Genomic DNA, 13831 nt, shown 5'->3' with positions numbered 1-13831 from the left:
GTGGTGTACCACAATTGAGATAATTAAGCCACACGAACAATCTTATTTAGATCTTTTTAATTTTTTAATTCTCTTTTGCTCCAATACTTTGTAAAATTAATCTTCATTAGCTACTACACATCATAGAATAACAAGAGATAATTTTTCTTATATAACGTTTCATTCATAAAATCTATCATTAAAGTATATCTTCATAAAAATATCATTCCATACTAACGGTATATTTGGTGTCATACGAGATAACAGTTACCAGTGATGACATATGTAACTTTATAAAGATATCTCGTTTTATTATATATTAAAAGAATGTACTCATTGCTGCTATATTTCAGATGAAAAAAAGGAGGCAATGATTTTACAGTAAAATCGTTCGTTTACAACTGATTCATTTACATTTCATGATAATACTGTGCATTCTGAATATGCTATGATTTGGTTTAAAATAATAAATAGTCCATTCTTGCATCCTACTGCTCCAGCTTTACTTGTATTTTCGATATTGGTATAAATAGAAAGACAATTAATGTCGTTCGAGTCTATTTTCGGATCATTTATATTACGTTTAATCCATATAGTTATTATATGAGACATAGTATCGTAAAATTTGGAAGAATAAAACGTTCGTACAGGATGTACATTTTATAAGAACTCCAACAAATCTGCGTGTGCACCTAAAATACAAACTGATAGTGATTGTTCATAAGTTTATATACATTATCTAATGTCAATCGAAGGTATCAATTCTTTTTCTCCATAAGAGTACTTTTTCATTTATATGTGTTCAAAAATACATGTGTTCAACCGTGAAGCATATGTCACCTACAACGAAAAAGAGTTTCCCTATACTTAATATTTCCTTTATATACCTATGAAAGTCTATTCTTCGCGTAGTATGAAATTATGAATAAATCTGGAATATTGTTCAATCTGAAAAGAAAAATAACTTATTGACATCATTCATTGATACGAGATTCAGAATGTTTGTTTTGTCTTCAGAGAAAGAAGGCAGCCCTTTCTTTTAATGTGAAATAGAAAGCGAAAATTTGAAAACAGATTTTTTGGAAATTTACTTGCAAATATCGTTTTCAATATCGTGATTTTCTTCCCAATGGTACTGTACTTTCAAATTTTCCAGTATCCCTCTAAAAACAAAAAGTCGAACCTCGTTATTATTAACGTAGGCACTACAAGGAAGAGAAGTATTAGAAAGCAGCTCCTTTTTATTATGGATTTCTTTATAATCATGTAAATAAGAAATTCCGGAAATTTTTTCCTCAAGAATTTAATTCTTGTGTTTTGATTGATAATTATTACACTGCATACTAACTTTTCGCATACTGTTCGCGTCTAACAATTTCCTAATAATAACTACTTCAAAATTACATATGTTCTTGCACGAAAGTACGTATGATACAATTACAATTGATTCTAAAATAATAATTATTTAAAGATATTAAGATACTAATTAAACGTTTCACTATATTTCAAAATCTGGAACAACAAATTTTTATTTATAAAAAATGAAACTGTGTTTATATATTCTTTATCATGATGCTATTTCTTATTACCATGTCGACATTTTTTAAAATTCATTTTGTTATCTCTACGCAATATGAAAATTCATATACTGCTTAATATTTTTTACATATTATCCATCCACCGCATGATATCTCCTGAAAAATCAAAATATTAATGTTATATTATTACAATGCTTCTTAAATTTCAATTTTTGACAAATTTGAAATCCAATATATTTTGCACAATTATTATTTATCAAAAAATTCTAAGTTAGTAACTTTCTTTTCAAATGGCAAATAACATATACTTTGACTTACCTGTAAGTTTTTGTTCCTAATCATCATTTCCTCTTATAGAACATCATTATTGATCTTATAATTACTACCGGTGTCATAGATATTGTAGTGGCTACAACTGAATTAATAGAAAATGATAAATAACTGTGTATAACACTAACACATAACTGTGTATAACAATGACACATAACTTTTACTTACATATCAGTCGATAAGGGATTACTGTGATATCCTGTTGATGTTTCTTAAGGCACTTGATTAGGTGTGATACGGTATCATTCCTTATGGTATACTGTAGATAAGTATTTTAGAAAATGACAAGAATAAATCTAAATTATTCAGAGGTTCCAGTTTCGACTTAGACATAAATACAGGACCATTTGCAAAGAAGAAAGGGTGCGTTTCTACAGCCTCGTTATAGTAACCATGAATACCAATCTCTGAATTACTGGTTACTAAACATAAATATCCTATAAAATTTAATATATTTCTTTAATTTTTAATACATACATGAGTTAGTAGTTCTAAATTATGAATCATCCTACCTGTGATATTACACTTTTCCTTATAATATCATCACTCAAGTGAACAACATTAAGATCATGTAAACCATGTCATCCTATCTTACTGTGAAGATACTTAGTTATGTTATCTAACATTATAAAAATATCATCAAATTCAAGTCCTTTTATTCACATCACATGGCCACGACGATCTGGTTCTTCGTTATATAATGTTCTAAAATTTGTCGTACATATAGGATGTATAAACCGTGATATCAAGGTATCAGTTCTTCCTTCCCAAGGGACAGTTTCATTAAAATTCTGATAGAATTAAAAATTAATTATTAATATTCTAACAATCATATATGTTAAATACATTATAGTCAACGATATATACCTGAGCGAATGTAGGGGTGATTCCTTGATAATTATAAATGTCATCAGCCCACATCATTGTGCCACTTCTTTGTACTCCAGCCTCTAGATTAACAGCCTAAACAAACATACAAAATTTTATAGAAGCTGTACAAAATATAGTATATATGCGCAATATTGAAGCGTTCAAGGGGATATAAAGGTAATGTACATCACATACACGTGTACTCTCATGCAACAAAATACAATTAGATTTAATAGTATAAGCTCTTTTATTCATCATAATAGATTGGAAATTTAAGTGTCTTACGAGGGTGAGTAAAAAGTTACCCGCTCTGTCGGTATAGAATTTATTTTAAGCAATTGTCAAAAAAGACATACATCATTTTTTGACATAATCACTCAATTTCTGTATACACTTTGTCCATTTGCTGAAGGACCTTCGTATTTTCTCATTAAAAAATGTTTTGGGCTGAGCTGCGAACCACGAATGCATCGTCGTCTTCACCTTTTCATCAGCTTTCTCGGCATCCATCTCGCACAAACTTTTTAAAACCCAAATCTGTCGTGCACTATTGCATAAGCAGAGCCGTGGCTCATTTGCAAATGATTTGCCACATTATCCAGCGTCACTCGTCTATTCCATAGAGCATAAGTTCATGAGCACGTTCAATGTTGTCATCGTGGATGTGGACGGGCGTCCAGCTGTTTTTTCATAACACTTGTGCGATCTTCTTTGAACTTTTGTGCCCATTCAAACACACTTCGTGACAAAACACTTTCTCCATAATGTGCATTAAATCTTTGATAAATATAGGCATCAAATATAACCTCCGACCACAAGAAACGAATCACAGCATCCTGCACTGTTTTCCTGCAAATCACCATTGCAAAGCGCTATTACTCGCGCAACGGTCACAAACGAATCGACGTAACACAATGAAACCTACGCAGCAGCACTGAACAGATATTGACGTCATACGAAGAGTGCAGATGGATCAGTACGGTCGACAGAAGTTTTAACTATCTGGAGTGCGGATAAATTTTTACCGAGAGTCGTATAGGAATCTATAATCTGTAAGTACACCTTTGGCTGAATGGAAATTTCTCTCCCATATAGTCAAAAATGCAGAAACAGTGTATTGAATTGGAAAGTGATAAAAAATAAGTGAAGTTTCAAGGTTGCATGTGATTGCATGAGTACACAGGACGTTTTTAGCGAATAAAAAATAATTTTGAAAGACACGAGACATATCTTGTATTTTATGCACTCTCTGTGTCCGAATTTCCAGAAGCTCTCTATCTTATGAAGTGTTTTAGATTAGCCGGAAAATTTTGTATGTACATACAAGAAGTATACGATCTAAGTGGAATATTCCATTATTCTCTTGATACAACAGAAACGAAATTTACAGAACTTCTCAGAAAGTTGGTTTATTATTACCAAATTAATAGAATTAATATACGTTTATCATCTTTACATACCTAAGTCGTGGAGGTTTATCGTGCGTAAAAAATTAGTGTCGTTTCAAAGTTACATTTCGTACATTTTAAGCCTATAATTTGTAACGTACAAAACAATGTAAGTTTGAGCTGTTTCTTATCTCCACAATAAGAAAATCCAACTTTACGTTTTTTACACAATGATATTTATGGAACAGTAATATCATATTATTGCATCGCTTGGAGAATGAAGTCAAGGTACGATGTGACCCTAGTGTAAACGCTGGGATAGCCAGCTGTGCCGCACTTATAAGCGTAAGACACAATACCTATTAAATACGAGGTTAATTCATGTTGTATCAGCAGTGGTCCGCCGCGGTCAGCCTGAAAGGATCGTTAAATTTTTAATCAAAGATACTGAAATATATCGATCGAATTGTATTGAAATTATACTTATATACAGTAATAATCTTCTATTGATTTGTGTATTGAAATACTCCAATTTATAATGTACATGTTATATGTATTTTGAGCAAAACTAAGATTAGAAGGAAATTAGATTAAATACCACAATGAGGTGTGAGAAGTGGGCAAGATTATTAAATTGTGTTTATCTATTATTTCTAATGTTTAAGACGTCGATTTGATGTTAATTCGAATTAACGTGTCTTCAGATACCGTATAGTTTGTAGTAACTCTGTAACTTAATTACCGTACAAGAATCCTCTCCACCCTGAGCATGTTCGGCGCATATTATACCATCAGTGATATCAGGTGCATTAGGAAATTTGGAATAAGCTATTTTGCATTCGGCGTTCTTAATCACTGGCATTTGTACTTCCATTAATGCATTACGTCGTGGTCGTCCTACGAAGAAAATAAGAAAGATATTTAAGATTGGAACTGTTTAATTTTATTATAAAATTGATATCACTTACTATATCTTAATGCTCCCCATCCAGCAACAAGGGGGTTATAGCCGACGAAGTTGCTCTTTCGTAGGGGCTCTTTCGTACAAATGGGATATACGTACCCTGAAAAATAAAAGAATAAATGAAAATGCAGGAAACGAATGACCAAAAGTATGAGAAAGAATTGTACATGCTTTATGACACAATATATGTGTACAGTAAGAAATTTCAGGATATGATACTTCAGTAATACTCAATAGCATATATATATATATATATATATTTGAGGACTTACTCGAAAATGGCAATTCCTCCACCAATCTAAGAATGGCAATATTATGATTGTGTATGTTTTCTATTCCATCCATATGTGCATAATGTGCTGCGGTCAAAACATGCCTAGCCGATATCAGGGAACCTCCGCACTTCCATAGTGGTTTGTCTGGGTTTCGGGGATTACGAAAACCTAATGCAGCGATCCATGGCCAAGCGCCTAAAATGCAATAGTCATAGTTGTGAATATACATAATTTTTTCTCACATAACGAGTAACAACGATTATTACCTATTCGATATTCGATCATACAGCAGACGATAAGTACATACGTACAAATACTCTGAAATACAGATTTGATAAAGACAGAAATTAAATTTTTATTCCAGTGGAATGCAAATTATCAAATAATTCTATATAATTTCTATTTGAACTATACTGAACTATAAAGTTCAAACGTGTAATTTCTGCCCTAACAGTTTTTGATCTCTATCCATATTATTACTCCTATATCAATTCTTTATTTCAAGCAAAAAGATACTCTTCCTAACATGAAGTAAAAGAAAGAAATAATTCAAGTTAATAAGTAAAGTTACTACCGATGAAATCATAGCATTATTATTTAGTCTAATTGAAATGTACATTGATGTGCTGTTTAATGCCTTTAAAGTTCATTCTTTGCAGTAAATGGCTTATTATTAATCGGAAAGAAAGACATAAAACGTACCAAGTTCAGCTGGTTTACCATCGACCACCCTGGTATGAGAGACGTTGCTAAAACCACAGTATGGTGGTCGCAAAGCCTTATACTTGTACACAGTTTTTATTAAAATTTCTCTCTTCTCTTTGTTTGGATCGTTCGGACAGCAAACGATCGTAACATTGCCCTGGTATCTGCACACTGATCGTCTATAAAAATCGGTGGCTGTACGGTACTGTATCTGCCATATTTCTTGCAGAGGTTTACATTTTCTGTAGTCAAGGCACCTGCCTTCTTGATTGTCCGGTGTGGTACATTCTGGATCAAACAATTTTAAAACATTTATACAGTTCAAAGATGCGTAAGAAAGCGACACCGATTACTCAACTTTCGAAGTAAAAAGCCGATCAAGTCCACCGGATTGCCCTACAGACACGTATTAATCCGTAAGAGTTAGTCATCATGTTGATAATAATTATCTAAAGAAACTTTTCACGTGAAAATATAAAATTTTAATTGATTAGATATTGTGTTAGCCATACTTAAGAAAGAAAATGAAAATGAATGAAATGAAAGAAAAGGACTACCTTCAACCTCATTTTTTAAATAAACACTTTGTCAGTTTTGCGGTAAATAAATTCTTAGGAATTCAGGACAGTTTTTAGTGAATCATTTTGTTTCGACCGTTCGCGGAGAGACGCGATCGCGAAATAGCACGTCAACGAGAATTGTAAGTTCCCGTTACGATTAAATAATCGACGCCACGAACTGATCGATCCCCTTATTTCGATTATGATAATAAGGGTAGTTCAATGAAATTCCACAGAATTAACACAAATAAATTAATGTTTATTTCAACAACTTATTAACTAGAAAGATATAAAAGGAACAAAAAAAATGTAACTGCGTTTTGGTTGATAAGTAATGCGCGACATACCACATGTGTTGACGGTTCGACTTCTCGAAAAGTTCTGAACGCCTTTCGATTTTTTTCGTTTTTTCTGGAAGGCGACCCCCACTACGTTCGGATCACGCCACATTCTTTTACTGCGAGGTAAAATACGGGCCACGAGTCGACGTTTCTGGAAGTCGCCCTGCTTAATGAACCATGCGCTTGCCATTACAATGTTTGTTTGCCGGGCAGACGCGACGATCCGTCTGCGACATTATAGTGCCGCGATCGATAGTTAAGAATATGACCTATGGTAAGCCGCATGGCGTAACATTCTCCCCCCGTTGAGAGGGTACCGATCAAACTAGCGAGGTGTGGTTGAAGTTCCCATCTTATTTCGTCTCGGTGGCTAGTTGTTCGGGTTTCTCGAGATCGGGTTGAATTGGCAGTGGGACAAGCCTTTTGACGCCCCGATCCAAAATGCTCTTTGCCGTCTGAACTGTAGCTGTCCGGATGACACCATCGGCGCCTGGATGAACCTTGATAACTCGGCCCAGAGGCCAATGCATGGAGGGAACGTTGTCCTCTCTGAGGATGACGATTGTGCCCTTTTGGATGCTGTGTCCACCCTTGCTCCATTTATTGCGGTTGGTTAGCTCGTTCAAATACTCCTTATGCTAGCGGTTCCAAAAATGTTGTTTAAGCTGTTGGATATGCTGCCATTTGGAGAGTCGGTTCGATGGAATGTCTCTGAAATCTCGATCACGTAAGCACATTAATGAATCGCCAATGAGGAAATGTCCGGGAGTGAGGGCTAGGAGATCATTTGGATCGGTGGAGATAGGAGTTAGCGGGCGGGAATTGAGGACTGCTTCTATTTCTATGATAAGAGTATTACGGTGTTAAGCTCATATGTTTCTGTTTCTCCACTCGCGCTGCGCCATAATATCCTTTGATATTTCCGATCCTCTGGTCGTACGAGGAATTGCCGATACATTTTCTCGATGTCGCCAGTGAGTACGTACTGATGAGCGCGGAATCTAATTAATATACAAAATAAATTGTGAATTGATTCGAGAATATAGGATTTCCCCATTTTCATGATTATCGTGATTTTTGTATAAATATATTTTTTAACATACTAATAATTAGGTACTTATAAATTAGTATTATCAATTATTTTGCATTTATAATTCCGCCTCTAGTATAAGTATTAATTGAAAACTAACTTTATGTTTCAAAAAGTACTAGCAAAGTCGTTGAGTAACAAGCCACTGATGCTAACACAAATAGCATTGTCGTAATTAAATATTTCTAAATATTCATTTTTCATTTTGGACCTGTAGAAACAATTTATTATATATACTATTAGCTAAGTAATTGCATATTTAATTAAGTCGAAATATAAAACTTAGTTATTTTAATAATTTAAAAATAAAAAACTGACAAACATTTCAATTTAATTTATGGTTGGAACAAAAGACAGTTATTTTTCATTAATTGAAATATTGCAATGCAGAGTACTTTCCAAAATACGCCGAGAGTATTCCTGATGGTGAAACGAGCGTTGCTTCATCGAACGCAGCTAAAGAAAACAACATCTATGTAGTTGGTGGTACGATGCCTGAAATAGAGGGCGATAAATTGTACAATACCTCTACTATTTGGGGTCCCGATGGAACTTTGATAGCAAAACACCGAAAGGTAAGTAATATATTCCTTTATGGCTTTGAATTTGAAAATATCGGGGTGAAGAAAGTGACTCTATCTAGGAATAATTTAGGAATATACATATGTACATACGTATACTATAACCAATTCTATAATTTGCGGTTTATAAAATACGTTATGATACGGGAAACGCCCATTTTTGTTGTAATGTGTTTGTTGTTGTATAAATTTTTCACATACTTAAAATATTATTATACTTATTTTTTCTCCTTTTTAAACATTATTAAATGATAAGATTTTTTAATAAAAGAAAGTGATAAAAACGCTGTCAGTTATTAAATAAAAAATAATTAAAGTTTAGGAGTTGGTAACTTTGATATTAAATTACAAAAGTTGCAGCAATATAATTAGCGACCACATTTTTATGTTATTAGGTACATCTATTCGACATCGACATTCCTAATAAGATTACTTTTCGAGAGAGTGATTCACTCAGTCCTGGTAACTCCCTAACGACGTTCGATGTGAAGGGCTGCAAAATAGGTATTGGCATTTGCTATGATATTAGATTCGAGGAAATGGCACGCATTTATCGGAACAAAGGTACAGTAACTTAATCGATCAATACTTAACTAGCAAAAAATTAAATATCTTTCTTAAATATATTCTATATAAAATTAATATAATCTGTAACTCTGTATAAAAAGAAGCTTAATTTAAAAAACCAGTATATTTGCTGAAAATGAAACAAATAAAAGAATTAAAAGCACAATAAGAGGACTGTCCTCGCATATTCAGAAATGATGGAATGTGAACCGTGCAACTACGAAGTTAATTGGTATTCGGTGGCTTCATATTTCCTGCTTCTCTGGGTTAGGTTGCCAAATGCTGATATATCCAGCGGCATTCAATATGACCACTGGACCACTGCACTGGTCATTACTTCAGCGTTTCAGAGCGAATGATAATCAATTATACGTTGCCTGCATATCACCGGCTCGTGTTCCTTAAGCAAGTTACGTCGCATGGGGACATACACAGTTGACCAATCCCTGAGGAAAGATTCTTTACGATTTGGAAACTCAAGAGAATATGGCAGTCACCGATATCGGTAATTTACAGCTTAAAATTAAAAGCGAGAGATCCATGATGTAATTAATTTTTAGTCTCGTTAATTTATCGATTTAGCCATCTTCCTTTGTATTTGTTGAATTTATTAGTAAGCATTACTTATTACTTCGTATGTTTCTTTTTTCTATCAGATCTAAAAGTTGTTGAGGAAGTAAGGGCTCGGATACCTACATTTTCTCAGAGACGTACAGATTTGTACGACACTGTCTGTAAGAAGGAGTAACTCTACACTAAAACAGAAAATGTTTTTTTATAATATTTCTACTACGATATCCTTTTTTTGTGAATTATTACTAATTTCTTATCATTTGTACTAAATGAATGACTCAATTAAGAAAACTAAAACGTTATAAATAATAATCTGTATATCTTGTGTATCAACATGTAATTGGATATTATAATAATATAGGAATGCTATAATAATATAGGATAATAATATAGGAGAATAATAATATAGAAAAAAATACATGCTTTTAAACACCTTTAATATCGATCACATAAATTGTTATAATTCACAATGATTACGCATACATAAAAGACCCCTTGATAGTAAAATTTACGATCAAAAGGCAATTACGTATCGTTTAACAACATTTAATTTATAACACCTTTTAAACATTTAGACAGATTAACACATAACACTTCTTATATATAAACATCAATTCGAAGTTATCAGCTTGGAGAAATTGGTCGATTAATACCTGTAGATTGTCTGTCTCGATGAAAGAATTAAAGAGAGCAAAAACATGATAATGCCGCTAATATAATATTCCTTCTTTCTTGTATCTGTCTGCCTCTCAGGTCGTTTTACTAATTACAATAAGTAATTTCGACTTCTTTGCGCTCTCTTTTAACGCATTCGAGACCGAAAGAAATTCATATCAGTCAGTAGGCAAGGGTATAATATACATATTTTATATATAACTTATGTAGTAATGTATATATCATGTTAATTTCATATTTTTTTCAATATAGAATTATTATATATATATGTCGGAGAAGCAGGGGGGATAGGGTTGTCGGTGTTTGAGGAGTCTTCATTGAAGGTAGCCATCGTTGCGGTGTAACGAAGATACGATTTATTGACACAGGTATGAATAACACAGGTTTGACAATTTATCACGGCGGTGAGACGTCCGCGACACTAGTGACAGTGATCCCAGGTTCAATAACGAATCCGCGGTCAACGGGATGACAGATAGGCGTTCTCGCTGAATCTAAGTCTGACTCGTAAACGATAATTGCTGAGCGTAAAGACGTTACTCTTTGGTCGACGGGAGCGCGTCAAAGAATGCGCGTCCCGTCCCGATGATTCCACAGAGGAAAAACTATACTGGGGTGTGTCTAAGGACACGAGATCATCGGATTCGTCGAGGAAAGCCTTCGTTTAGGAAGTAAGGGAAATTGACGTTGCTGCTAATTGGTCAATCTCCATATCGGTGGTTAGAAAAAGATGCTAGCCGCCCTCGAGGGAAAGTTGCTAGTGGGAGACGCCGCTCGTTGAAAAATATGTCTCCCCTATCTTCCCGTAGTTGGGACAAAGACTGTTTGTCTGTTTGAAGGACTTTAGTTAACTAAACCTTAAGATTTATAACGGGCCCTCGGGCTAGCCGAACATGTACTGCGGAGACGCATCGACATCTGGCAATCATCTTACTCGAAGAATAGGGTCTGCGTGTGGCGAGCCACGGGACAGAAACCGTTGGAATGTTTACTGTCGCGTGTCGCCACGAATATTTCTTTTAAGGAGAGCTATAGAATTATTCCATATGTTTGTTGGGCAAAGCGTTCATCCCTTGACCGCGGCTACGTTCGGCGACTGACTGTCGCCTCGAGCCCAAGCTCATTATCACAACTCTCCAACAATTACAATCGGATTGAATAACTACAATTGTTCAATTACAGACTCCGGTGTTCTTTCATCTCCGACATATATATATTTTTTACATTTGTAGTTGCGCACAGATTTTATTAAAGAAAAGTGTTAACAATGTGTTTTCATGATTTATTTCTCGCGACTGACTTCCATTAATCCCTAATATTCCTGTCGCTATACGCGTGTAAATCTAACATGGCTGCTCATAAATGTCATCAGTAAAGTTATAGTGACGGGTCTTTAGTTTTCCTTAATATCGAAGTAATTTTCCGTCTGCCGCTCGTTTTTCCTTATTCTACCGCAATTAGAACATTTATTTATTAATATTGCTTTAAAGTGACAAAAGTATTGTTCGTGTGAATATACGTATATATATATATATATATATTATACGTATATATATATATATATATATATATATATATATACGTATATATATATATATATTTATGTTGCGTGTCATTTTAATATGGCTAATGTTTTGTAATTCTTCGATTGCGTTATTTATTGTTTTGAGTAGTTTATTTTATAGAGTATTCGATAATATAAATATATATATATATATATATATATATACGTATTCATATGCATATTTCTCTTGGCAGTGTAGTATTCATACGAAATGAAATGTCAATTATTTATTTATCCTTTACCGGAATGTAGGCTAGTTTTAAGTATGTATCTTAGATTATCGGTTTGATAGAATTCGCACACATATATATATTTCTGACAATGTAACCTTCATTTCTTTAATAATACAATATTGTATGTTTTATGTATTCGTTAAACTATTAGTTTTTGACTTCATGTATACTTATATTTCATAAATTGATAATATTGTATTTATTGCATAGTATTGGAAGCACTGTCTCTAATATTTACTAGGTTATTACATGTTCGGCATATATGTTTATACTTATATGTAACTCTCCAAATTGATTGATTGAAATATATTTATATATATATATATATTCCTGGCGTTTCAATTATTTTCCCCTTTTATAGTTATTCTTATTTCCTGGTTTATTTAGAATTGTGTGTATATGTATTTTGTTTATTGGTTGGATCCGTTAATCGCCCTCGTTTTGTTAATCCTTCCTTTCGTTTCGTAGTGCCGTGTGTTCGTTTGTGCATTCAAATCCTTATTCGCGTGTTTTGTATAGAATGGTTTTCTTGTTCTTGTTACGGCGCGTGCGGAGCGCGGGACGTGACATCCCCGCCCTTGGAGTTCAAATTTCCAAAGGAAATTTGACTGATGGTATCTCTGAGTTCGCTCAAGGCGGACGTAGATGTCGTTGGTAGTTGAGTGACTACCGGTGTTATCGATATCCCTTGAGGTTGTGCTGTTTGATCATCGATATTTCGTCTTCTTTTGAGGTATAGTAGCGGGTGGGTGACTGAGCCGCATATTGTTCCTAATAGGGCGATTTTCCAAATATTGCTGCACTGACAGTTCCAAATTCCATAAAACCAGTCCATAAGCTTGATACGGTATTTTTCGCTATTGTCGTTAATGTGTTTTGTCCATCATTGCCAGGATGTTTACTGTTCCAGGGACGATTGTTTTTCCTGTTGCTCCTCTGGCCAATGCGTTCAAGACTGCAGATTTTCTGCCGGGAACATGACGTGGTCCCGTAGTGCATCGAGGTCTTTTGGGTATACATTCCGCTTGTGGCCAACGACGATGGTGCTGAATATCGCCACGTTTGGCGCACGTCCGGGCGGAGTTCCTGTGGTGCGATTCCTTTGCCAAACGGGTAGTTCCGAGTAGCATTTTGTTGTATGTCGTACCTTTACTTGTACCGGAATGCATTTGACTATATGGACCGCTTCTCCTGCGATCAAAGCCATGTGTCCTGGGTTTTGGTTATGGTGTATGCAAATTCGTCGGGCGGTAAGTTTGCCAAGCTTAAAGCGTTCTCTATTAGTTTCTTCTGTGTGGTGTATCTTTGTGTCAGTGTATCATGGTATAATGTTTTCATTTCTCGAGTTTATCAGAAATAGGAATAACCTTTTATAGAAAAAGAAAATTTTATATTTATATATATTTGTTAAGGAAATTCGAGGATATGGGAATACAAATTATTGCCTACATTTCCCACACAACAGTTATACATCTATATTACTCTCTGAAGAAGTGAATGTTATAAATATCGCCTACTTTACAACATGCGTGTATATATATATAGTGGTGAACATAAGTGAAAATTATATGCATAGTTATAAATGTTGTTTGTTTACA

The 13831-nt window shown here is 34.1% G+C and overlaps 1 protein-coding gene and 1 long non-coding RNA gene across 2 annotated transcripts; one reads left to right on the top strand and one right to left on the bottom strand.

Moving 5' to 3' along the window:
• Positions 1-467: 467 nt before the first annotated feature.
• Positions 468-2642, bottom strand: LOC143304832 (uncharacterized). Its single transcript, XR_013061466.1, has 4 exons — positions 2360-2642; positions 2016-2284; positions 1836-1932; positions 468-1673 (listed from the first exon to the last, which is right to left on the bottom strand). It is a non-coding gene; the product is annotated as an uncharacterized LOC143304832 (long non-coding RNA).
• A 1038-nt stretch (positions 2643-3680) lies between these two features.
• LOC143304836 (omega-amidase NIT2-A-like) lies at positions 3681-10200 on the top strand. The gene is made up of 5 exons (XM_076627318.1): positions 3681-3769; positions 8431-8615; positions 9017-9185; positions 9460-9693; positions 9845-10200. Exons 2-4 carry the CDS (start codon positions 8532-8534, stop codon positions 9591-9593), a joined length of 387 nt encoding a protein of 128 aa, XP_076483433.1. The 5' UTR covers positions 3681-3769; positions 8431-8531; the 3' UTR covers positions 9594-9693; positions 9845-10200.
• Positions 10201-13831: the final 3631 nt, after the last annotated feature.

This window comes from Bombus vancouverensis, unplaced genomic scaffold (genome assembly GCF_051014615.1).
Source record: "Bombus vancouverensis nearcticus unplaced genomic scaffold, iyBomVanc1_principal scaffold0058, whole genome shotgun sequence".
Taxonomy (NCBI): domain Eukaryota; kingdom Metazoa; phylum Arthropoda; class Insecta; order Hymenoptera; family Apidae; genus Bombus; species Bombus vancouverensis.
Note: the sequence above shows the minus strand (reverse complement) of the source record. Positions and strands in the feature narration are given on the sequence as shown.

What these genes read in the sequence shown, in the direction of transcription:
- LOC143304836 (XM_076627318.1), top strand. Translation starts at nt 8,532, where the DNA reads ATGCCTGAAATAGAGGGCGATAAATTGTACAATACCTCTACTATTTGG. An exon ending in TGATAGCAAAACACCGAAAG is followed by an intron (nt 8,616 to 9,016) that starts GTAAGTAATATA and finishes TTATGTTATTAG; the next exon opens with GTACATCTATTCGACATCGA. An exon ending in ACGCATTTATCGGAACAAAG is followed by an intron (nt 9,186 to 9,459) that starts GTACAGTAACTT and finishes TCTCTGGGTTAG; the next exon opens with GTTGCCAAATGCTGATATAT.